At 37.9% G+C, this 25,696-nt stretch overlaps 2 protein-coding genes and 1 non-coding gene across 5 annotated transcripts in view; 2 read left to right on the top strand and 1 right to left on the bottom strand.

Moving 5' to 3' along the window:
• LOC144658130 (uncharacterized) overlaps positions 1 to 25,696 on the top strand; it is an 80,621-nt gene that overhangs the window by 34,108 nt on the left and 20,817 nt on the right. For 2 of the 3 annotated variants that reach the window (XM_078518472.1, XM_078518471.1), the window contains exons 2-13: positions 1,429 to 1,701; positions 1,990 to 2,181; positions 3,142 to 3,330; positions 4,910 to 5,089; positions 5,695 to 5,772; positions 7,077 to 7,223; positions 8,584 to 8,754; positions 9,504 to 9,635; positions 13,121 to 13,240; positions 23,588 to 23,707; positions 24,113 to 24,244; positions 24,857 to 24,988. In XM_078518472.1, coding sequence (XP_078374598.1) covers positions 1,429 to 1,701; positions 1,990 to 2,181; positions 3,142 to 3,330; positions 4,910 to 5,089; positions 5,695 to 5,772; positions 7,077 to 7,223; positions 8,584 to 8,754; positions 9,504 to 9,635; positions 13,121 to 13,240; positions 23,588 to 23,707; positions 24,113 to 24,244; positions 24,857 to 24,988 — 1,866 coding nt within the window. The remainder of the gene's footprint in view (positions 1 to 1,428; positions 1,702 to 1,989; positions 2,182 to 3,141; positions 3,331 to 4,909; positions 5,090 to 5,694; positions 5,773 to 7,076; positions 7,224 to 8,583; positions 8,755 to 9,503; positions 9,636 to 13,120; positions 13,241 to 23,587; positions 23,708 to 24,112; positions 24,245 to 24,856; positions 24,989 to 25,696) is intronic. The other variant, XM_078518473.1, reaches the window with a different exon arrangement.
• On the top strand, positions 12,125 to 12,197 carry Trnan-auu (transfer RNA asparagine (anticodon AUU)). The gene has a single exon. It is a non-coding gene; the product is annotated as a tRNA-Asn (tRNA).
• LOC144656433 (uncharacterized) lies at positions 16,244 to 21,288 on the bottom strand. Its single transcript, XM_078516653.1, has 6 exons — positions 21,102 to 21,288; positions 20,816 to 21,001; positions 20,417 to 20,553; positions 19,237 to 20,280; positions 17,814 to 18,807; positions 16,244 to 17,298 (listed from the first exon to the last, which is right to left on the bottom strand). The coding sequence occupies exons 1-6, from the start codon at positions 21,286 to 21,288 to the stop codon at positions 16,388 to 16,390; spliced, it is 3,459 nt and encodes a 1,152-aa protein (XP_078372779.1). The 3' UTR covers positions 16,244 to 16,387.

Below are 25,696 nucleotides of genomic sequence, written 5' to 3' on the forward strand. Positions count from 1 at the left end.
CAGGGTTGAAAAGTCTCATCATGTCTTGTAAAGTTTTGTCGGATAATTAGGAATCATAGCACAAACAGTGGATCTAGCGAGGTCGGTAGCAATGACATGCCTTTATTGTACGGTGAACTGTTTAGATAGCAATCTAAACAAGTCCAGGTTCTTCTACTGTCGTTTCCTACGTCTTTGTATTGTGCTTCAAGCGTAGAATAAACCTCAAACTGACATCAAATTCTGCTTTGGTTATCTGACAAATATCTTCGTTCTTTCCTCTTCCCGAAGCCTATTTTGAATGAAAAAAGTTCACGACTATTATTGCGCTGAAAAAGTCTCAGAGAAAATACATTTTAAGCGTCAGTTTAAGCAGATTTGACGGCCAAATACGGCAACCGATCGGCCGTGCAAAGTTTGAATTTAAAGATTTACAGTTTTTAGCATATAGTTTCGTGTGCGTTTACGTATTATTGTAGAACTTCTGCAAACATTGACTTGAAAAATGTTTGCTGCGTATTTTGCTGCATATTTTGTCGTTCGCTTGAACTCCCTCCACGAGCTCGTTTAGCTCACGATCATCGAGGCAGGCAAAGCGCTGTGGTTCTTCTTTCTGTTGTTTTTTCCTCGGGTCCATATGGAAATAAAAAGCCGGAACACATATGAAAATTTGGTATTGTTTCCCATGTCTTTAATATTTGTACTTGAAATTACTTTACAAGTCTTTTTGAAGTTTTAAAATGCTTTTAAATTGCGCAGCCGGGGAAACACAGAAAACGTGAAGTCACAATCGTGTTTCCATACTCTCATCTAAACTTACCTACCGACCAGTGAGAGCTCGCGTACTATCTTAATCATTTTATAAAATTATTTAGTACATTTCTTACAGTGTACTTCTTACAATAAGACAATAGTGGGATCATGGTATCGAAAGACCTCCAAAAAAATCTGTGTGGCCCATACAGCAGGAGCTTATCCCGGTTTCCGTAGCATTAAGCAACTAGGAGTGTTGCTACCCACCCCCACCCCCACCCCCGGATGGGATGCAGGGTTACCTACGGGCCGTTCGACTCGTACTCAAGCGCGCTAACCATTAGGCCACCGCGCCTCCCACATTGATATTCCTCCAAGGGATCGAAAATTGGTTATAGTAATCTTAATTAAAAAATCGTAAATTGTAAAGTTGAAGTGTTCGACGAAGTGAAGCAAATTAATATTTAATAATAATAATAATAATAATAATAATAATAATAATAATAATAATAATAATAATGGTTCCCTCCTTCAGAATTCCAATAATAACATCAAGTAACGAAAGACTCCCGCAACTACCAAGCCTATTAAAAATATCAACGGTCACCGATCGGAGTGCAGTTAGGGTTTCTTACTTAAAACGATGATAATAGCTTCACACAAACCACCAATAACGTATAATTTTACCTTGAATAGGGTCGAAAATACGACACAGCAAACAGAATGTTGGACTAGGGATGAAAACGACTGTATCCTCTACTGATAACTATGCCGGATGTAAGGAAAAAGATTGCAAAGAAGTTTCCGCCTTTGGGCGATTTGTGGTTGATGGTCGTATCAAGACCTGTTTCCGATCCCTTACTGAACACAATCCGTGGTTGATGGTACATCTAAACGATTATTACCCAATCTTTCTGGTTCGTATCACTACGTCTGCGATATCCTTGCATAATGTCAAGGTGTACGTAGGTAAGTACTAATATTAAATAAAATTTACCATCTTTATTATTCACATTCAAGACTCGTGTCACATATCAACCTAGTAAATGGCCCAGCTAGCTCACCACGAGTCTCTCGTATCTCAGTTGGTTAGAGCGCCCAACCGGTATCTAGTAGGCCATTGGTTCGATTTCCGTCGGGGATTCAGATTTTTTCTTTTTCCCGTGCTCGTGTCAATTTTTCTGAGTCAGTTCAGGGTCGGTTTTATTTTTTATAGAAACTAGCCACTTTTAACCAATACAGTTTTTTTTTGTTCAGGAGATAACAATAAAACAACCCATGCAAGTGGAAACGATTTGCCGTTGTGTGCTTATTACGAAGGCATGATACAGAGAAATCGCCTGGTGAGCTTCGGATGTGGCAAACATATGTACGGGAATGTCGTCAAAATCATGACTAGATCATCCATACTGAATCTGTGTGAGGTTGAAGTTTACGCCGACCCATACGGTAAGAAGGAATCTCCATTTAATTATTTTGGCGACTCATTTTGTAAATAAGGAAAGCCTTGAGTCAAGTGGCCCATACTTCGGGAGCTTTTCTTAGTTTGGATAGCATTAAGCGGCTAGGAATATTTCCACCAGGGATATCGCAGAATACCCCCCCCCCCCCCCGCATTATTTCGCCGGTACCCATTAATAAACACCGTGGTGGAGAGAGGCAAAATGAGAGGAAAGTGTCTTACCCAAGAACACTGTTTCCCGTTCGAAAATCCGAAGTTCAAATTAGCAAAAGTGCTGATAAAACTACCACAAAACAACAACCATAATACTTTTTATTTCGTAAGAGTCCTCCTAAAAGTCCAGGGACTTTAATTTGAAACTCTCGCTGTCAATATGTCGATCAATCCGCGCGCGCAACTAAACTTGCGGTGAAGTAAATTATTTCCAGTTCGCTCTACAAAACTGAAACTCTTCCATTAAAGAAAAACAGGGAAAAGAAAATAATCCTGAATAAAAACAATATAGTGAACCCGGACTGTTCGATCTAGTAAATCTTGTTTCATCATCCAAACGGATGTTTATATACATACATATACCGTATTTTCTCGATTAAACGCCGCGTATCCAAGGTAGAGTGGTAAGTAAGCCTTTCAGGCATTTCAAGGTGTAGTATGGTTTAGGTATGATGGAAAAATGCATTCATGTCACAAATAATGATTAAAAACACTTAACATTTTGCTCGAATAAACTGCACCATTCAAATAAACGCCGGATCTACGGAGCCAAGTTTGGAATAAACGCCGGGCGATTTATTGAGAAAATACGGTACATTTGTACCACATTTTTGTCTCAAATTGAATGGTAGCATTGCCCGAGCATCGACGCTTTGCTAGTTATTCCATCGGTTATAGATAAGTTTAGCAACGGGCATGGATTTCTTACTGAATACGTTTTCTTCATGATGCAGTAAACATCGCTTTGAAGCAGTTCTCTGAACCCCAGTCCAAGCGCAGTCACCTGGCTAATGACGGAGATCTCAAAACATCTTTCACGGGGTCATACTGGTATCTGGAGTTGGGAGCTAATGTCAACGTATCCGTTGTTTTCATCTTACACGAACGTAAGACAAATCTTGAAGGTTTTGACATTGTAGTTGGTAAGTGTGTTTTCTTTGAAATAGTGAATAAATATCGGAAAGGAAGTCTTTTAAAGGCTTTCTTTTAGCTTGTAGACTTTCGTCTGTTGTTTTTCAGTTACACTCTATCATATACCAGTGACTATTTAGGATAATATTAATCAGTGTAAAATGCAGACTGCTCACTATTTTAACACTAACCAAAAACTAAACAGTCAATATGGCTAAATGAATTGTTATGATAAGAGCTGGTACTGTAACAAAATACTATAATCGTCATATCACAGACACGTATATCAAACCGATTACCTTTACAATTATTTTTCTGGGGATCTCCAAAAGCCGAGAACTCCTGACCAACAAAAAAGGCTGATTGATTGATTGATTGATTGATCGATTGATTGATTGATTGATTGATTGATTGACAACAACAACAACAATAACTTTATTTACCCTTGATATTTTTTACAAATATATTGATTGATTGATTGATTGATTGATTGATTGATTGATTGATTGATTGATTGATTGATTGATTGATTGATTGATTGATTGATTGATTGATTGATTAAAAAAAAGCAACAACAGCAATAATTTTATTTACCCTTAATTTTATTTAAAAAAATAACAAATAATAAGTGTTAAAACAATTAGGGGTTTGGCTGCCTGAAATAACTACAGAGTTAAAAACGGCAGGCGGCCAGTGTTAAAGATGGGAGTGTGTGGAGATACGAGGCGTTCCGCAGAAACCCAAAGTATCAACAAATTCAATATTGTGAAATATATGGGAAAAGCTACTGGTGTTGATATTACTGATATATACTAGTTATGCAACGCTTTCGAGTGATATACCGTGGGATATCCCACGAGTCACTTGTATTTTCGCGGTATACACACGAGCCTTTAGGCGAGTGTGTATACCGCGAAAATACAAGTGACAAGTGGGATATTCCATAGTATACCACGAGAAAGTGTTGTGTAACTATTTTTTACCATGTCATAGAAAATACGCTTACTAAATTTCGTCAAGAATAAAATCGCAGCGCACGATGGGAAGGTTGAGTTGAATACCGTCGAATACACAACAGCTTTCCTGTATTCTGATTAGCTGTATTTTCTTTGGCATGGTATAAAGATATATATTAGTCAGCCATCGCCTTCCCCCATTGAAATCCTACAAAAGCAAAAAAATCATGGCCCGTCGCCAATTACTGTCAAGTTTGTCAGGCGTGACAGAAAAGATGCCTTCTATCAGGCAAGAATAAAACTCCAGAAAATGACATCCAAAGACCTGGGTATTCCGGATGTACATCTCTGAAAGGCTTTCCCCTACGAATCGCGAGCTCTTTGACGAAGCTTATAAATTGAAGAAGGATTTAGATTACAAATTTCTTTGGACTTTAAATAAAAGGGTGTTCTTGAGAGCCACTGATGACTGAAAACTAACCCTGTTCATCAACTCAGTGTAAACTAGCCCTAGAACTATTCCTATCTCTAAAATTGAAAAAAATCGTTAAACCCAAATCCATCGTATGGTCTTCAGTGTGCATTTTATAGTGGAGAACTGGAAAATACGTTTACATTTTTTTTAATTTTGTAGGTAAAGGAAATACGAAGAATATCTGTACAACTATTCCTAAATATTCTCGCAAAAAAGATCGAGGGAACTACTTTGAATGCAAGAAGACTGTTGTAGGAAGTTTTCTAAATATAACCTTAAAACGAGGGCCCCAGCGCCAAATATCGCTGTGCGAGGTGGAGGTGTTCCAGACAAAGATAAGTTAGTATCTGCTTCTTTATACACGCGACTTCGGTCAACTTCTTTTCTGGTATTCTAGAGATCAACTGACTGACTGACTGACTGACTGACTGACTGACTGACTGACTGACTGACTGACTGACTGACTGACTGACTGACTGACTGACTGACTGACTGACTGACTGACCGGCGGACGGATGGACGGACTGACTGATAACCTGCGATAAGGCGCTGGAGTCATCCCCGGAGTGATGAGTTGGGAGGGAGAGCATGCTCTTAGGGTAACTAACCGACTGACTGATTGACCGACCGACCGACCGACCGACCGACCGACCAAGGGGCAGACCGTCAGATCGACCGAAAGAACGAATGAACGAACGAACGAAATAACTGAAGAACCAACGACCAACCGACCGACGTACTAACCCAGGGGCCGACCGATCGACTGACCAACCGACTGTTTTATCTTTTTATCCTTGTGCGTTTTTTTTTTTTTATACATGAGCCTCTGGCTCGGACATTGAGGGACATTAAAATTGTATTGTATTGTATTGTTTTGTATTGTATTATTGTACCGATCGATCAATAACTGGCCGGTTTTATTAAAGTTCTTATTCTATTTCTAGTTAACCTTGCTGCTAAGCGTCCCACAAGTTCCAACGTAAATGAAGTTAGTTCCTATAAAGGATGTGATCAGAAAATAGGTGAGTATAAACAACAACAAGAACACCATCCTGAATTTTAACAGGGAGGAAAATATTAACTAAGAGGTAAAGCCTGGTTTTCACAAGCGACGCAAGCACAAGCACAAGCGCAAGCGCAAGCACAAGCGCAAGGATAACAGCTCTAATTTCTCCGTGAAAATGGCCTCGACTCAAGCAAAAGTACAAGCGCATTGCATTTTGATGCTTGTGCTTGTGCTTACGGCCAGCACAAGCACAAGGCTCAAAATTTGTCCTTTTTGTGTGATCGCGCTTGTGCATGCGTTGCTAGTAAAAAACCAGGCTTAAGATATGAAAGTTATGGAAATAACTGACTGACTTGCTCCAATTTAGTTAAAACTTGTGCATGTTTTCCTAAAATGATATTTTTGTGAAGTATAGATTTATGTGTTTTTATATATAAATATTGTCGGACTCAGTAATTAAAACCTCAGACGTAAATACTATGATATCACCCAAAGGACTTCAATGGAGCCCCTATAAAGCAATCCACTTTATGACAAAGTCTTCGGTATAATAAACGGTCTGTTTTAGCCAGCCAGAGTTAACAGGCAGTAAAATACGAGTTAACACAAGGCCTGGAAGGCTCTAACAGTCGCGAAACATCGAGTGTGGTATTCTTTTTCCGAAAAGGGTCGAAGAATTATGACTGAATGCAAAAAAAAAACATGCCCAGAAACATATTTCTGAACTAACAATTTTATGTAACTTACTCCTACAAAAACTAATTACAAGCTATTAAAAATATATGAAAAGCAATTAGACTGAAAATTGAAAAGGCATATGTTCACAAAACACTGAGTGTTTATGACGTTCAGTTCTCAAACTCATTAATAATTCATCTAGTTAAAACAAAGGAAATCAGAACCGTGACGGAGTTTGGAAATCTGATCTTAATTAGCATAGAGTTCGACGATTTTATTTTTCCGTTTTCGTTGTAGTTTTAGTTTTGATTGAAAAGATATATCAACCTCTCGACAGAGTGTTTTATCACATTTCGAAACACCTCGAAGTTCGTCAAAAATACTCCGCTGCGCGTCGTACTTTCAACTCTCTTCTCGGTGTTTGGAAATGTGATGAAAAACGCTGTCTCGTGTTTAATATATTACTTCTAACACGTGGCAGAATGTAAGAGTGTCCTGTTCCTAAAGCTCTTGGAAGCAGTTCGTGAAAGGGATGAGTGTTACCAGTGGTTATCTTATCACACAATAGCCTATCGTTGGTTCTGATTACTTCAGTAATTCCGAAGTGGTTACGAACACGCAATATTTTGATGTTTCTTCCAGGCGAGAGTTTTGTTGCAACTGTATTTTGGAAATCAGGCGCATGGTGGTCTGTAGACTTGAAAGCGATATGTAAAGTCCATCTGGTTCGCATAATTACTGCTCCTTTCACTTACATCTTGTATGATTTGGTGGTAAAAGTAAATAGAGGTAAGATGGATTAGGAAGTAAGGAGTGTACCCAACTTAGACCTTATATGTTGTATTAATTAATCAATTTATTTACCCACGTACGTTACACAGCAGTGCACAGGAGCTCGTTAAGACGTGTATATGCAACCAAGATCGAATTGGAAATTGGAGTGGGTTTTTGTGGAGGGATAAAAGCCGTAGAACCCCGGAAGAACCCAGGCCACATTGGTGGGAAGCGAGCGCTTTTACCACTGCGCCACCCCTGCTCCCCCTCAAAATATGACTCCCCTGCTCCAATTAATTAATCAATTAAAACGTATATATGTTGAATGTGTAACTGCGAAGAGCTGCATATCTTCCAAGAAGAAGGAGAAATACTAACATAGCCCTCCCTGCTTTGTCATCGGTCATAAATTACAGTGGAACCAATGTTACTTGTTTAGAAAAGAAATGTCAGATGAGACGTTTGACGGCTTTTTAACAGTTTTTGTGTCTAGTGCGAAACGCAGACACAATGCTATAACGCTAAACAATTTGGGTAAGTGATACATATAAAGCAGATTATGACGTCATACTAAGCAAGTTACACTGAGGTTTTTCATACATGACGGCGTACACAAAGTATTTTGCGGTATTCGTCTCTGGGTAATAGTAATCGATAATCACTCGTTATTAATATTGCCTCGCAACCCGAAGTAAACAACCGATGCCAACGTAGAACAAACAGGACAAGTCTAATTTGAGATAATTAAGGCATTACCTACGTCAACCAACGTTTACACAATGTGCTCTCGTGCGATATGATACTTCGCGCGCGCTCTATTAAAAGTAGTCTTCAGCATCTACCCATCGGCAAATAGAAGATTCTAAATCAATTAATTAGAGCGCATGCTTTACTTTGGTTGTGCTACAAAAAATTATGTGCTACGTCTACTCCAGATAGCCTTCCTAGATCACCTTGCACCTGTTTATTATTTCTACCTTATTTCTCTGCTACACTGTTAAAGCTTGATATTTTGACCCTTTCTCCACGCCTTGTCTATGCCAACAACATCCTAATTAACTCGCTACCGTGACCGACCAATACAATAATGCACAAAGCTCAATAAAGCTCATCACTAGACACATGCACGCAATGCGGGCCTATTTTTAATAGTATGTTTATTGTTGTGATTAATTGATTGCTATTTTGTGCATTAAAAAACTCTACCAGTTAATAATTGAGCCATATATAAAAAAATAATTATAATGTTATGTTTTGCTTTAATTCACCTAATTCCTTGAAATTTTTTCACTCCGCTCTTTCTGTGTGACACCATGACAGCTTGCTCTCTTTGGAGGGCTTGAATCTAAAGCTTTCATTTGCTTATTATTGACAGCTGCTGGGTTTAATAAAGGCGGTATTGTGGCCAGACTGGATGATCCAACAAAAGAAATAGTCCAGACAATGACACTACCTACAGGCACCACAGCAAGATATGTTACGCTTGAGAGGAAATCCCACTTACTTATGTTACAGGAAGTAGAAATCTACAACGGCGCGTTAATAGGTAACAATCTAGTCCCTAAACATGAGGCGCAAATGTTGATAATAATAATAATAATAATAATTATAATAATAATAATGATAATGATAATGATAATGATAATGATAATGATAATGAAAATAATAATAATAATAATAATAATAATAATAATAATAATAATAATAATTAACATATGTAGGTTAAACTAACTCATTGGAATGCTTAGAGTGATAAAATATGTTCATTTAACCTTAAAGCGTTACTTTTATTAATTTATATTATATTTTATTTTATTTTATTTTAAACCTCTATTTTTATTATATGTGCTAATTGGATCATTTTTATTTTGTAGTTTAACACTTACATGTTGTAACGCTTTAAAGTTAAATTTACATATTTTATCACTCTTAGCATCCCATGAGTTAGTTTTACCTACTATTGTATATATGTTAATTTCAGTCGCTCAAGCTTTTTAAACTTGAAAATGACCTCAGAAAGGTCGAAACATTGTTTTTAGTGCTATGTTTTATCTTAAAATGTATTTCTAAGAAATCATTGTTTTATAAAATATTTTAATAGGAAACTCAGTATAAGAACAATACCATATCTGACCAACATTATGCTTAGTTGTGTACGTATATTAATGTATTTAATGTTTATATATAATTTTACAGATGAAAATATGATTATCTAATTATGTAAAGAAAAAGAATCAATAACATGATAGTAAAAAAATCTTTATTTTGTATTTCGTATTTTTTCTTTTTATCTAGACGTAAATGAATGTGATAATCCTAGAGTCAATTGTCCTCGTAACTTCAGATGCCAAGATCACCCTAATTCATTTACTTGTGAGTGCGATGGTGGCTTTAAACTCACTGGACCAAACAAAACCAAATGCATAGGTAAACTTTTTTTTAAATTACCAATTTAGTAATGATATCCCAAAAATTCATTTAAGTTAGAAAAATAAGTATTGCTTTGCAAGGACAAAAATGGACGTAGCAGGGGAAATATGTAGCAACGAATTTTGTATTTGTGATTTAGTGACCAATCATTTTTGTTTTGTAAGCCATGTATTTTTTAAAGTCATTTTCACATTTTTAAAAAAAAAAAATCCTAGACTGTAAAGAGCCTGCTTAGCAAACGTCTCGGAAAGAATGAAGAGTTTTCCATGTCATTTTACTTGAAGTAGTTTACCAGTAAAAGATCCTTGACATTGTTAAATTAAAAAGACGCAAATGAAAATATTGGGGCAACCAAATCGCTTTAATAATAATACAATGTTTAATGGAAACTCATTGCAGTAATACTGAATTACAGAGTAAAATACAAGGTATAAATATATACTAGTTATGCAACGCTTTCGAGTGGTATACTGTGGAATATCCCACGAGTCACTTGTATTTTCTCGGTATAAACACGAGCCTTTAGGCGAGTGTGTATACGAAGAAAATACAAGTGACAAATGGGATATTCCATAGTATACCACGAGAAAGTGTTGTGTAACTATTTTATACCATGCCATAGAAAATACGCTTACTAAATTTCATCGAGAATAAGATCGCAGCGCACGATGGGAAGGTTGGGTTGAATACCGTCGAATATACAACGGCTTTCCTGTATTCTGATTGGCTGTATTTTCTATGGCATGGTATAAAAACTATTATTTGCCGTAAAAATAGTATCTTTTGGCAAAAATCATTACAACCCAAGTTGTTTTTAGGCGACTGTGTAATAAACTGATGTCGTAACTAGGCCTTTCTCGATTATGCTAGCATTTTTTTCGGCATTTTTTGGGAAAACGAGCATTTTTTTCGTTTTTTCTTCAAAAAAGAATTGCTAGCATTTTCTGTCACTTTTCATGACTGTGATCCAGTTTTCAGCACTCAGAACTCAGAAGAATAAATAATCCTAAAGTTTCACAATTTTGATTACATAATTTGATTGTTTTCTGTCTGTTTCGACTGTTTGTGCGTTGTGTTACTTGTGTACTTGTGTGTGTTTTTTTATTTTTAATTTTATTTTAAAAAAATTAATAATTTTTATATTTATATTTTTTTAATAAACAAACAATTATTAAGTATCACCTGTTGTTGATATGAGCATATAATGTGAGAGTTTGTACGTTTTGTTTGAAATAAAACAAAGCATTTTTTGGACTTCAAGTGGCATTTTTTAAGGAAATCAGGCATTATTTTAGCATTTTTTTCGCTTTATGCGAGAATTTCTAGTAGCATTAAATGCCAGTTTTACTAGCATAATCGAGAAAGGCTTAGTCGCAACTACTGGCAAAATTTTTCCATTTTAAAACTCGAAATATAAAAACCCCTTTAGTCAAGCAAGGCCAAGCAGGTTCTAATATGTGGGATACAGTAATGCACAAAGCTCAATAAAGCTCAGCACTAGACACATGTACGCAGTGCGGACCTATTTTTTTTAGTTATTTTGTCCCATCTGTGAACTCAGAATTTTTTTCTGAGTTCTTTCTCTCCAAACGTCTATCCATTATTTTTTATTTATTTACTCTGAGAGTATTACGTGACTGCGTGATGCGGTTAAATGTGTGTGTTCATTGACATAATGTGATTTGCGCGATGCAGTCGTTGTGTCACCCACAAATGACCACTGCTCACCATTAGGGTTCTCAGTAACCTGCGATCAGGCGTTATTTTTCTCGCGGCGGAGGGGTCAACGGAAAAATGAACGCCTGATACAATTACTTGTCGAGTCGTCTGTAAAAAGTCCAGAATCTGGACTTTTTTCTGATTGGTCAGAAAACAAAAGGCAACATTAGAACTCTATCCTGATTGGCTAATTGAGTTCAAGTGTAATTTCCGGTCCAAAAATATCGCGCGTAGATGATTGTTATCATGGCGGGTGTTGAGCGGAATGAAGTAGAGAGCGAGTTCTTCTAGCTTTTAGGAAATCTCTCAAGAGTTTTGTTCACAAAACATTTAAAGACGAACAAAGGGAGTGTATTCGACGAATAGTTTGTGTAAGAAAAGATGTTTTGGCGGTGCTTCCGACGGGATTTGGCAAGAGCGTGATCTATCACCAATGGTGTCGAAGATTATTACATCACACCACCAAAGACGCCAGGCCAGTGACGAAAACTACGACCTTGAAATGTCTGACCTGAGCCTTACACAAAATCAGCCTTTGCAGATCAGCTCGTTTAAAAAGGGTAATTCAAACACATGTTTGTGAGAGTAAAAATATAATTTGAAGGCGCTAATCACGCTTATCTGATGGCATCGCCGACATTCTCGACGACGTTGACAGATACTTTAATTAGGGGGCGGCAGGCGACTTGACAAGTAATTGTATCAGGCTTTCCTTTTTTTCTCCTTCCCTCCGCCGCGAAAAAAAGAAAGCCTGATCGCAGGTTAGGTTCTCAGTAGCTCGGTGGTTAGAGCGTCCGACTATTGTACGGAAGGTCGTGGGTTCGAGTCCCATCTGTGAACTCAGAATATTTTTCTGAGTTCTTTCTCTCCACATATGTATCCATTATTATTTATTCTTTTGTTTCAGTTAAAGTAGTTAAGTAATGTATATATTATTAATTTTTGAGGACAAAATCCCATTTTATATATTTTTCTGTTAATCAACATTATATCTCAAATTAAGAACCTCGTTAAAAACATACTTTCCCTTACCCGTTTTGCCAGACTGAAAGTCCTTAAGGAGTCTCGAAAGGGTTCTCAGCTACACGTGCGTGCGACTTGCAGTTGTCATCCATGGGTCCACGCGTCAATACTGCATAGAATCGTGCGAACCGGAAATAAAATGTGCAAAAGAACTAGTCGGTATTTATTTTCCTTTCTATTACAAAGGTTCAAGAAAAAATTGTATTGTGCATTTTTTTCTTATCTGAAAACAGCATTTTCAAAAATAATACACATTTTGGATCAATTTAGGTTTCTGGGAAACTGCTCACCTACCCCTCCCCAAACCTAACATTAACCCTTACTTATCGCTTTGGGCAAAATGTTAGGTTTGGGGAGGGGTAGGTGAGCAGTTTCCCAGAAACCTAAATTGATCCCACATTTTTATCAGTTAAAGATGAATATGGTTGCTTTCTGAAACGGGAGAAACTAATAGGTCACTGAATTAGATTTTGAGATTATTTGCGAAACCTTTTTTTATGGGGCTCTTTTCAGAGAGCTGAATCATTGCCATGGTGACTTCTATGACACCATGATCACTCTTTTAATTTTTTTTTACTATAATAGCCTAATATAGTTATTTCAAGGTTGTCCGTATAATTTGTTGCACTTGTTTTCAATATTTTATCATGTCGGACACGTTACTGGAAGAAGGAAACTCTTTCAAGCCTCCTTAAACGTGGGTTTTAAACTGTATAGTTTCTCTTTTATTTGTACATTAGATATAGACGAATGCTTAAGCAATCCATGTCACGTGAATGCCTCGTGCTCCAACACACATGGTTCTTACAAGTGCACGTGTCATCCTGGATTTGCTGGGGATGGCCGGTTTGTCTGTTCTGGTAAGTTCACTTTTCTGTAATTATTATAACAAAGAAGCTAAAAGAAGACAAAAACAAACGATGAAGACGCACCTGTTTTGGGACTAAGAATATACAGTCTTTATTGAAAATTTCCAACACAAGCTTAGGTATTCCAGATAACAAATTATCAGAAAAACGACAATTTTCTTAAGTTTCAAAGACATGTTTCGACAGAGCATCTGTCATCTTCAGTTGAATGGTTTACAAAGCACAGTGAGTTGAATAATAAGATGTGAATTAGATTTACATGGTGTAATTGCTGATTGAGGCAAGGTAGTTCCTTTGAATATGGATAGCCTCCTTTATCATAAGTTGAACGCTGGTAGAGGCGTGATCTAAAATATGAAAGCAATCTATTGAACACAAGGAGCGACAACGTTCAGAATTCTGAAGGTGTTTAAAATTGTGAGAGGCCTTATCACTGGCTAAGTGCTCACGCACGCGTGTGGCAAAATGTCGGGTGGTTTCGCCGACATAACAGGCATTACAGCCCGCACACGCAAACTTATAAACCACACGCGAACGGAGACCGCCGGGGATAGGGTCTTCCACTCCAAAAAGATTACCGATCTTATAAGAAGAAAAAACTAGTTTGATATCTAAATCATTACAATAACGCTTAATTAAGTGTCTTATCTTTTTCTGAGTGACGACAGAAAAATAGCCTACGTGCGGCAGCTTAAAGTAAAATGTGGGCAAAGTAGTAGGGAGGGAGTCCCGGGGACAATGGTTGCTATGGATACCAGTGATGTAACTGTTAACAACTTTTTCAATTAAATGGGCAGGCAAAAGGTTCTTTTTTAGAATTTAGTAAGCTTGGTTATGTCCTTGCATGTGCGGGCTGTAATGCTGTAACTCTGGCAATAATTCGGTATGGTTGCATGATGTGTCAGGAACTTGACATTGCCATGGCAACGGCGGATCCAAGATGGCGGCTGTTTTGACATCATGAACGAAAGATATTCGGACATACAAAACATCCTATAAGTTTTATTGTAATTGCTTAAATATTCTGGAAGTTACATAGGGGGGGGGGGGCGAAGCCCCCTCCCTCCCGGTTTGAGAAGGTCAAAAAAAAGCCTGGTCTGAATAGGGTTAATAATACTAATTGGGTCTCTTATTTCCACTTTTTAAGAGACAGATTCTGAATTTTTCGAGAATCGTCCGACAGAAAGGGAATTTCAATTTTATTTTTATTTGCCCCAAATAAACCTTTTAGTAAACTATTTTCGAAAATGACATTAAACGGTTCAGTTTCCTTTAACTTTTTTTAAAATTAAGAAAAGTTAAAAATTCGAAAAGCACATCCACCGTGGCGACCATTTTGGATGAAATTTAAGGTGTTTTCACGACACTCGTGTATACATACCAAACAACTACTCAGTATACCCTTTACAAAGCTGTTTGGGTATCTCTTGAAGTTTATTTTCAGATATATTTTGTTTGAAAATATCACGTTTAAGAAAAGTTACGATCTTCGACAACCGACCCATTTCTAGAACATAAACGACAGGGCGAATATTAGCTAACTTCAAGATTGTCAAAAGCGGTCTGGTATATTGTTTTGGAGTTAAAAAACAACACCAAATTGAAGCTAAACCATTCTTCTCTCTGTCTGAAAAATATTACTGGTAGCCCGTAAAAACTGTTCCGCTGAGAGAATTAACCATAAAGGCTGTTTTTAGTTCTGACTCTCTCTATTTATAGTAACTATTTGTGAATTTGTCCCGAAATATAATTCTTCCTAGCGGCTTTTGTACCGTAAAGATCCCGATTAATGCCACGAAAGAACTTGAACGTTTAAACAGGTTTTAAAATTCAGTGTGCATCGGTCTTGGTAGTTGCCCTAGCATGAAAGAACAGCTTTCGTTGCGGGATTAGTAATTAGGAAGATGAACGTTTCGGTCTCGACATTCTGTCTAGATGTGAACGGCGTGGTATAAATTAAATTAAAGGCAAATCACGCTTCTCATAGATAGAACAAAATAAAACATAATCCAACCCAATTTACTTAAAACATGTTCATGGTATAAAGTCCTTATGATGGGAGCGTAAGTATTTCTTTATCTTAATTAAATCACAGAAAAACTACCCGGGAATAAATCAAACCGTCGGCGTGTTTACAGAAGGAAAAGAAAAGAGTAAACATTTGCGTCCCTTCAATGATAGTTGAGGTTGTCTTATTATGCAAAACTACGGTTGTGTGATGTTAAAATCACCTTTTATGTGCTTAAATCTATTAATGTTTAACACTATTTTCTTTAAGGGGGAACGTATTTATTTGAACATTGCTGACCCTACTGGAAGTGACTCAAACGAATTTAAAACTTCCAGTTTCGTGACGGCTAATATTTGCATTTGTCTCGTCCTGAACCTTTGCTGTTTAAAAATAACTGAATTAACCATCACGATAGTTGCAAAGATAACCTCGGTGTTAACATAAATAGTAACGAAACTGCGGCTTGTTTGTGATCATAAATTATAAATATTACTTCTTAAATGTACACACAATGTACTTACATAAACGTCTACAATGTTCCTAACCAACCAAACTAAACAACCGCTAGAAATGATCAACTGGGCGGCAGAAATGTCTCCAAACTCGACGTATTAACAAGTGAAACGATTCTGCACTATAAAACATTTCTATAAACAGCACCTGGTGTGTGATATTGTTACCAACCGTTTGTTCGCGCGCAAACTCACGGAATGCAATTACGTGACACAGCCCCAGTCACGGTAATTTCCCTTGCGTCTGATCACCCTACAAACTTCCCTCAGGGGAGGTGCGGCGGGGCAAAGCGATTGGAATCTAAATTACATTTTAATCTCCCAATGAGAGGGTGCACCAGTTGGATCACCCTAATTGTTAATTGTTATTGCCGCGATCACCCTCCACTCTCACCACCACCTTCTCGATAAAAAAAGGCATAAAAATAGGCAGATCCGTGGAGAAACAGGTGGGGTATACAATAGGTTTGAAAAAGTAATACTTCGGGCCTCATAATATGCAAACACGTATTCTACTAAATCTTGTCAGATGACACAGTGTCATATAACACAACAAAACAGTTAATTTCTAGGGACGACTATTATGATAACAATCATGACATGGATGACGTCAACTCAACCAGTGTCGCTACAGGAACACTTGCTTACGGCATCAACCAGCAAAGCTGTGTAAGGAGCTTTTCTCTTGACGGCTGGTACAGGTGTTTCCAAATTGAGAGCTTCGCAAATTACTTGAAGCATAGCAACTTTTAACTTATTGAGCTTGCTCTCCCGGACCAATGCACAAATGTTGAATTGGTCATATGTTATCGGATGTTGCAGATCTAAGGACGACAGAACAGATTCTCTTGCCGTACAAAAGTTTTCCTCTTCTGTTGCTGCACATACGTCTTCTTCAGTGGCTAATTGCTGTCGCCTTTTTGCAGCAAGACGGGAAAAGAACGAAGTGACTTGTTGGACCGTTAGGAATTCGGAACTAGAAAAAAGTTTCTCTCCGCCCTCGTCTCTTGCGCGTCGCATGTCTTTAGCGACAACATCGGGATTCACTTTTCTTCCAGTAACTTGACCAACATTGAACTTGGCCTCCAAATATTCCTTCTGTTTTGTATTAAATCTGTAGGATTTTTTTGGGGCTCTAAGGGCCCAACCTTCTGAAAGAATAGACGAGGAAACAACGCGGTGTTCAGTAGACGTGGGACACGTACTTGGAATTGGTGCCGCGCCTTCTTGCAGCAGAGAAGCATACGTTATCTTAGCGATGTCTGATAAAGACTGTCTCTCCAGTGTTTTGGTGCAAGATTCAAGTGAAAGATGTTTTTCAAGCGAGGAAAGTCGCTGAAATACGCGAACACACCCCTCTTGCGGGCAGGAAAACACAGCAGCTTCTCCAGATCCTTCTGAATCTGACTCCTGGACATTTTCGGCCGCCTCCGATGTAGAGCAATGGGTTTGCGTATTAACTGGCTTCTGCGCCACTTCTTTGAAGTCACCAGCAGAAAATGGAGTGGAGATGGATGTAACAGCGCCTGTCAAAAAAGAACAGCAAACGTAACAGGGACCGCTCAAGGGGAGGGGCTAGGGGGCTTCCCCCCCCCCCACTTTTTTACAGTAACAGAAAAAAAATATAATGAATAAAAAACAAACGAAAAATCACTGAAAATATTTTGTTTCTGGAAGTCATATTATTGATTTAGTTTGTGAAGGACGAAAGTAACAGCAGTTACTAACATAAAAAAAGTTAATGCTCACCCTGAAGGTCAGTGAGTAGCGTTATTTTTTTTATTTTTTTCCCGGGGGAGCATGCCCCTGTCCTCCAACCGATTCTCCTAAGTTGAGTCACTCCAGGGTTCGACCTTCAGCCACCCCCCCCCCCCCTCCCCTCTTGCGCGGTCCCTGCGTAAGAACACGTGTTTACACAAGGGTGAAAAACGACTGTCCACAGTGCCGTAAATGTGTATCTAATTTGTTACAGAATAAATGTAAAATGATTGCTGCCGTCCTTGTTCTTTAAATAATAATACGAACTATGTAAACCATTTACCTGAGTCGGTGTGCAAACTGAGGCTTTTGCCTGGCCCAATGCCGTAAGCGCGATAGACCAGGAGCCCATCGTCAGTGAATGCAAAATTGTTAAGCTTGTTTATCCCAGGTATCTTCTGCTCCAGCACCGAGGGCTCCTCTATACAAGGTATTACAGCTACTCTTACGCCTGCAATTCCTCCATGTGAGAGCAAAGCTTCTTTCATTTCGTGTGCGGTTGTTACATTGTGACCCTCGTTAATATGAATTCTGATGTGGCATTTGCAGGTGGCAGCAAGCCTGTCAGCTGGCCCCTTGCCACCCTGAGGATCGCTGAAATCCACGCCTATAACTTTGATGCCAACCACCCTTTCCATTTGTGCTAGAGACGAGACTGTGTTGGAGCAGTGGTAACACCCGGCATTATCTTGGCGGAAGAATGCCTGGGTTACCTCTGGGTGTTCACTTTTCAGCGTTTGCAGAACGTGCTGCATTATCATCACAGCAGCGTGGCTTTCTTGTGAACAAGATTGGATTACATGAACAAACGCTTGTGACTGTAGAACACCACTTAGGCGACGAAACACAACAGAGATATGCCAAGATATCCCCCTTTTACCAAACCAATCTTGCTGGGATTCTCGAAACATTTGTGGAAGAAATTTCATCGCCCAATCACTCACTATAAACACTCTTTCTTCATTTAAACTTTCAATTACATCTAGGCGAGCCTGGTCTTGACGGACGGATCTTAACTGGTGGCATTTCCACGCTTGTATTGCATGCGCAGCGGTGTGACACAGGTATAAATACTCCTCTTTGTCGTCAATTGAATCAAAAGCAGCATTCTGAACAACTTTCTTGACATCTTCTATTGCAGCACTGAGGGCCTCACATTGGTCACATACCTCGTCGTGACTGTGGTCACACTCCTTTCTGAAGTCTGCATCAGATTTGTCACTCAAAGCGAACACAGTACAATGGTCTGCCACATGTGACTGATCATTAACATGAACCTACAGTCAAACAATGGATATATATATGTCTCACGTCAGTATTCTTGAAAAAGTACGTTACTGCGGGAATTGGCTTAAAACGCAACAGGAAAGGGAAAAAAGAAATACAGCGCTGAAAGGTAGAGAAGAGAGAGGAGAAGAGAAAAAAAGACTGACATTCCCTTTAGTTTTTATATCATCGAGTTTGGAGATTCTGGCGAGAAAAAACGCGTTTACAGCGATTTGCACTTAAAACGGTGAAAATTTCCTTGACCTGGTTTTGATAAATCCAAACATATATGTATGAGATGTGTATTTACCTGGAAAATAGTCTATTCCAGGCTATCGATAGTTGGTGGTGAGCGAAGATGCGAGGTTGGGAAAAGTTCGCTTTTAATTTTCGCTCGCCCTTACTAGAAAGAGTCCGGAACTGACTAGGCCAAACCTTACCTTATAATCTCCTTTCAAATAAAATTTTCCCTCTTTTAGAGTCTCTCGCATCTCATCTGCCCACTTTTTGCCCCCATCTGCTTTGGAGGAGACTACCTCTATTATCTCTGCCAGGGTATCAAAGGCGCGTGAACCATCAGCTGCTAAATAATCGAGACCCTGTAGCGACTTTCGCACTGATGCACTGCATTCGGATAACACTCGAAGCATAGTGCTATCGCTAAATGGCTTGAAATTGCTTTCGGCGCAAAAACGCTTATACTGCAACACAATTCGATTGGGAATCATAGTGCGGATTACGTTTGGCACTGTTAGCACTTTCCCATTCGACAGCTGTAAGTGCTTCTCCCCAAAAGGCAGATCCTGAATTAAATGTGGGCTCGTGATGAAACCTAGAAAGTGGTCAAGCTGCTGTCTGTCTATTCGAAAATGTGGAGTGCTCTTCTTTGGGACTTGGGCGCCCCGGCCATGCTGAAGGCCATGCAGGTTAGCCATAGTAAAACGGTATCGTGTGAGCCCTGGGATATATTCTGAAATAGACTTAAAACTTGCCACACCAGCCATGGTAGACAATACTTGTCGGCGGGTATCCCAGCTCTTCGCCAATTTGTACGCCTCCGCAAGAGCTTCCAAGTAGGCCACCTCGGAGGGAAGAGTTGTTTGACTTATGCCCAGCATATCGTTCACAATGCATGAAGATTGCAGTTCTTTCCACAGATCAGGGGAGTTTTCTGAAGAAATTACCCTAAGCACTGAGGACACGATCTCTGATGTCTGCTTCAGATATCTCTCTTTTGTTCTCTCGCTAATTTCACGCCATGCAAGCCACGCCCTTCCAAGTGGTTGGATTCCACACTCCTCTAAGAACACGTTTAATTTCTGACGGCGAGCGCAATCGTCAGAAGAGGCCCCACTCGCATCGGTTGTTGATGACACCTCGCTTCCAGCATCAGAGGAAAGTAAGTAGCTCTCGTCAGTAATTTTAATGCCCCTGATGCCTTCGGTTAATTCATCAGATGACGAGCTTGAGACTTCTTTACGTGCCTGCAAAGAAAGAAAACCGCGTTAAGCTCCTCTTTTTATTATCATAGTTGATATATTAATGTGTCACTGAAAATGGCCTTAAGATAACAACTATCATTCTGTTAGGCATGATTATTCCGTTTGTTCAAATTCTTACCTTAATTGTTAAAGACTTTGGAGTGGGCTCCTCTATCACATTTGGTGTCACTAGCTCTGGCTGATCGTGAAAACTTTGAAAGCTTGCGTCAATGCTCAAACTTCCTGTGAGATGCTCTTTACATCGCTTGCAAATTTCTAATAAAGTACAAAAACAATTTTAGATATATAACGGATATTTAAATTCTCCTATTGGTGTGATAATAACATTGCCAGGGTGACAGGAGTTAAGACTGGACTACAATGATCAGGCGCTGTATCGTCTGTTGTCCGGATTTTAATTAAACCGTCAACAGGTCAACTGAACCACTGAATTAGCACGTGTATATGGTTAACTTTAAAACAACACCACTGAATTAGTACGTATATATGGTTTTCTTTAAAACATCATGGTACTCACTGGACCCTACTGGAATAAGCTTTTGGGTTCTGTGGTAGACAAATTGTGACTGCTTTCTCCGTAAACCACAAAGGCCTTTCGCTTTTGATTTGTGGGAAGCTATTTCATCTGGTATGGTGCAGTTTGTCTTAGAAGACCTCCAGCGCACACCAAACAAGTCCCGATGACGAGGGCATATGTTCATTGCTAGGTGAGATTCATCAACTTTAAATACACCTAAACAACAACAAACTTGGTATTATTTCCTTGTTGTTGCCGGCATTATACATCGAATTTTGCACATTACCTGCTCTTGCAAGCAATAACTTCCATTCAGTATCAATCTCGCTGTCGTCGCTAACTTTGCAAAAAACTAGGTGACTGTAGACTTCCTTCGTGCACTCGCGTAAAGTAACACATTTGATGTTAGTTGGGTTATCAAGGCTTGATCCACAATCCCCACTCACCAATTCCGAAAAGCTACAGCACGCCATAATGGCGAGAAATAATATCGAAAAGTATTTGTTGTTAAAAAACATTCACAAGTAGATCACAAAAAAGAGTAAAAATTCTGCGAAATGTGACCACAGCGTAAAAACATTGCGTACTGTTTTCCTGAATCTAATTAACCATGCATGTATTTTGGCGTTTTTGTCACGCAACACAAAAAACTTTTAGGTGTAAAAGTCCCTTCTCTCTAATTAATAATCGGCGAGAAGCGGGTCCTTTTCATTTTATACACTGCGGAAGAATTAAGGTACGTGTTAAAGCTTTATAATCATCTGTCCGAAAATGAAGTATATATTTAAATTAAAGTCGAGGAAATGAAGACGATGTTTGTGAATGACAAATTTTGCGTGATGAATATGTTTACGGAAAATCGTTGTATCGAAGGATTTTGTCACTTTCTTTTTCTTCATATAAAATCGATCGATTCAACTTTTTTTAGCATAAATGATCATTCTTTTGACCGATGTGAAAAGAAAGCAGGACGGCTTCGCAGTATCAAATGCCTAAACTAATTCTCAATTTATTGAAGGACTTAAAGCGGAAATAAACAAACAGATAATATTTCCTGTTTCATGATTAGTTGTGGCTCTTTTCTATAAATTTATCCATCATATAACGCTCTCACAAGTAAGGATTTTGTAGCATGAAAATGTTTTAAGTAAATTGGGTTGGATTATGTTTTATTTTGTTCTATCTATGAGAAGCGTGATTTGCCTTTAATTTAATTTATACCACGCCGTTCACATCCAGACAGAATGTCGAGACCGAAACGTACATCTTCCTAATTACTAATCCCGCAACGAAAGCTGTTCTTTCATACTAGGGCAACTACCAAGACCGATGCACACTGAATTTTAAAACCTGTTTAAACGTTCAAGTTCTTTCGTGGCATTAATCGGGATCTTTACGGTACAAAAGCCGCTAGGAAGAATTATATTTCGGGACAAATTCACAAATAGTTACTATAAATAGAGAGAGTCAGAGCGAAAAACAGCCTTTATGGTTAATTCTCTCAGCGAAACAGTTTTTACGGGCTACCAGTAATATTTTTCAGACAGAGAGAAGAAAGGTTTAGCTTCAATTTGGTGTTGTTTTTTAACTCCAAAACAATATACCAGACCGCTTTTGACAATCTTGAAGTTAGCTAATATTCGCCCTGTCGTTTATGTTCTAGAAATGGGTCGGTTGTCGAAGATCGTAACTTTTCTTAAACGTGATATTTTTAAGCAAAATATATCTAAAAATAAACTTCAAGAGATACCTAAACAGCTGTGTAAAGGGTATACTGATTAGTTGTTTGGTATGTATACACGAGTGTCGTGAAAACACCTTAAATTTCATCCAAAATGGTCGCCACGGTGGATTTGCTTTTCGAATTTTTAACTTTTCTTAATTTTAAAAAAAGTTAAAGGAAACTGAAACGTTTAATGTCATTTTCGAAAATAGTTTACTAAAAGGTTTATTTGGGGCAAATAAAAATAAAATTGAAATTCCCTTTCTGTCGGACGATTCTCGAAAAATTCAGAATCTGTCTCTTAAACGCCAAGCCCCATTTCTTTGTTTGTGACTACAGTACAAGTAAGTTTATTCTACACACAAACTGAACTCGTGTCTTCCTTTTATTCATCTTTAGCACTATATATTATGTAATAAGTGAGGCTGTATTACCCATGTAAAGTGTACCTTGCTACTTTGTCCAAAATAGAAAGAAAGAAAGAAAGAAAGAAAGAAGGTAAGATAAGATAAGATAAGATAAGATAAGATAAGATAAGATAAGATAAGATAAGATAAGATAAGATAACTTTATTTATACACGGTTTTTCCATCAGTCAGTTAAGTTACTGGACTACCTACCTATCTAACTAAATACAAAAATTTTATAACAACACATTCAAATAACAAAAAAAAAAAGTCTACTTTTCATGGAGGCCGTGTCTAAAATTTACTTAAAATTTAGATATTACTTTAAACTGTGCCGACTAAATTTAGATTTGAAATCGGAAAGCGAAGATGCTTGTCTTAGGTCTATTGGTAAGTTGTTCCACAACTGAGCTCCGCTGTGAGTACAATGTGAGTACATGAAGGTTTATTTCTTCAGTCTCCTTTCAAATATTAATATTGCCATAATTCGGCTTGTGATGTTAATACAAGAGAACTTTTGATTTCTCTTATCATATTCACCGTGTGTAAAAAGTGTATCATTTGTAGCAAAAAAATTTTACTCTTCCAGAGAGCCATGCCCACATAATACAAAATGGATACTAAATTTGCATTTTGTAACAGGCTTAGATCCATGCTCCACTGACCTAAACTGCACGAAGAATCAATTTTGCAAGGAAATTCATGGTTCAGGTTTGTGTGACTGCAAAAAAGGATTTCATTTCAAGGACATGCAATGTGTTGGTAAGTACGCTATAATGGTGATGAAACATGAACAAATATTTGAAACTGAAGGTAAAATCGATGGTAAAATCGAGCCTAAAACCGACTCGTCCCCAGTTGAACGCTAAATCTTGAAAAATAAACTAGTTTTTCACATTTTTTATATTTTTTTACAATGAGACTGTTGAATGCTGTGCGCAAAGAAACAACCATTAAGTATTTGCGATATGAAAACCTTTTTTAAATATTACCATGGATTGTTCACGTATTTCTATGACGTCATATGGCTGTAATGACGTCATACCATTCAAAAACTACCGTCTTGGGTCTCAGGATAATTTTTTGGCGACAGAAATTGTCAAAAATAATAAATGGAAATATTCACATCTATGTATCCGTATTATTAGTAATTCTCTTACGCTGCAGAAGCGGACGAGTGCACATTAGAGAAAGACATCTGTGGTTTAAACTCGTTTTGCTCCAACTCTGAGGGGTCGTACAAGTGTAACTGCGTGGCTGGCTACAAAAGTAAAACTGACGATGGAAAGAACTGCTTTGGTAAGTGTTGAGATTCTGCAATAATAAATAGTTGCTGAAGTTACAAACCTTAAGCTGTTACCTTGATGGAGGACTTCATAATTCATTCGATAATTGTTTTTATCTGGGGGACTTCATAATTCATTCAGTAATTTTTTTAAAAAATCTTACCTTCGGATCTTTATGATTCACCTGGTTGATGTTTTTGTTTGTTTGCGGTTTTTGTTGGGGGGAGGAAGTATTGGAGTTTCTTAACATTCACTTAAAATCGTTATACTTATTTGCGTCAGCGTTTAGGTTTTACTGAAAAACTTTTGAAATAATGTTTAGCCCCGTAATTGCTTAATGCCTTTAAAGCAGATTTCAATTGAGTGTCGAATATCTAAAAGCAAAAACAAAGTTATTTCTTATTAACTATTGGCCAATTACAAAGGATACGGACAATCCAGTGAGCTACTCAAAACTCGAAGCAAATACTTGTCGCAGGCACGAAGCGCTGAAAGACGTGCGACAGCGACTAAAAACCCTTTGTTTTCAAAAGATTTTAGTATGGATTTTTTGTCGAGGAGGCAAATACTTTATTGATTGACAAATCAGAAAGCTTGTTACATCATGATCATTTGATTACTACAGATATAGACGAATGCAAGACAGCAAAGAGGAAGGATTGTGGAGATGTGGCAACGTGTGAGAATACTGAAGGATCATTCCATTGCGAATGTCCTGAAGGTTTCTCCTTTAATAAGAAAGAAAGGGATTGTTATGGTAAACATAAAATGAATCTTTTTTTTATTTTTATTAAAAGCTAATTGCAAAACGTTGTCATAGAAAAAAGAAAATGAAATAAGGTAAATAGGAATTTATTTGCGTAGTTTCATAATTGATAGCATTTACAGGAAATTCACGACTTTTTATTGGCAGACTTTGAGTCCACCTTTTAATGCTGTAACAAGATAAATTGATTTTTTCGTATTTTGAGGCCATTTGTACGAATAAATTTCATGCATGCGCTTAATTCCTATTCGACTTTTTTCTTTTTTTCTTTTTTTTTACTCGTGAATGCATAATGAACGAGTATAGTTGGGAAGTTTAACCATCCTTCCATCCTTCCATCGATGTGTTGTAAACATTATGCAAATTAGGTAACGCATTCACGAGTGGCTCATAGACCCCTTTGATTTCTATGACAACCTTATTGCAATTAGGTGTATTTATTACATATAATAATTAGATAACATACAGTCACATACAATACAATAAAAAAAGGTGCCAAAAGAATGGTCAACAAAAGAGATACAAACCACCTAAGGAAAAAAAATACAACAAAAATATTACGAAAAAAACATCAGCGACAACCAAATCAATCAGTTCTTGCAACCAATTAGTCCTTCACACCCCTCTTATAGCAGAAAACACTTAAGGCCTGACTGAACGACAGTCCTTTTAAGAGACAGATTCTGAATTTTTCGAGAA

The sequence above is a fragment of the Oculina patagonica genome, chromosome 6, assembly GCF_052425735.1.
Source record: "Oculina patagonica isolate OP01 chromosome 6, crgOcupat, whole genome shotgun sequence".
NCBI classification, from domain to species: domain Eukaryota; kingdom Metazoa; phylum Cnidaria; class Anthozoa; order Scleractinia; family Oculinidae; genus Oculina; species Oculina patagonica.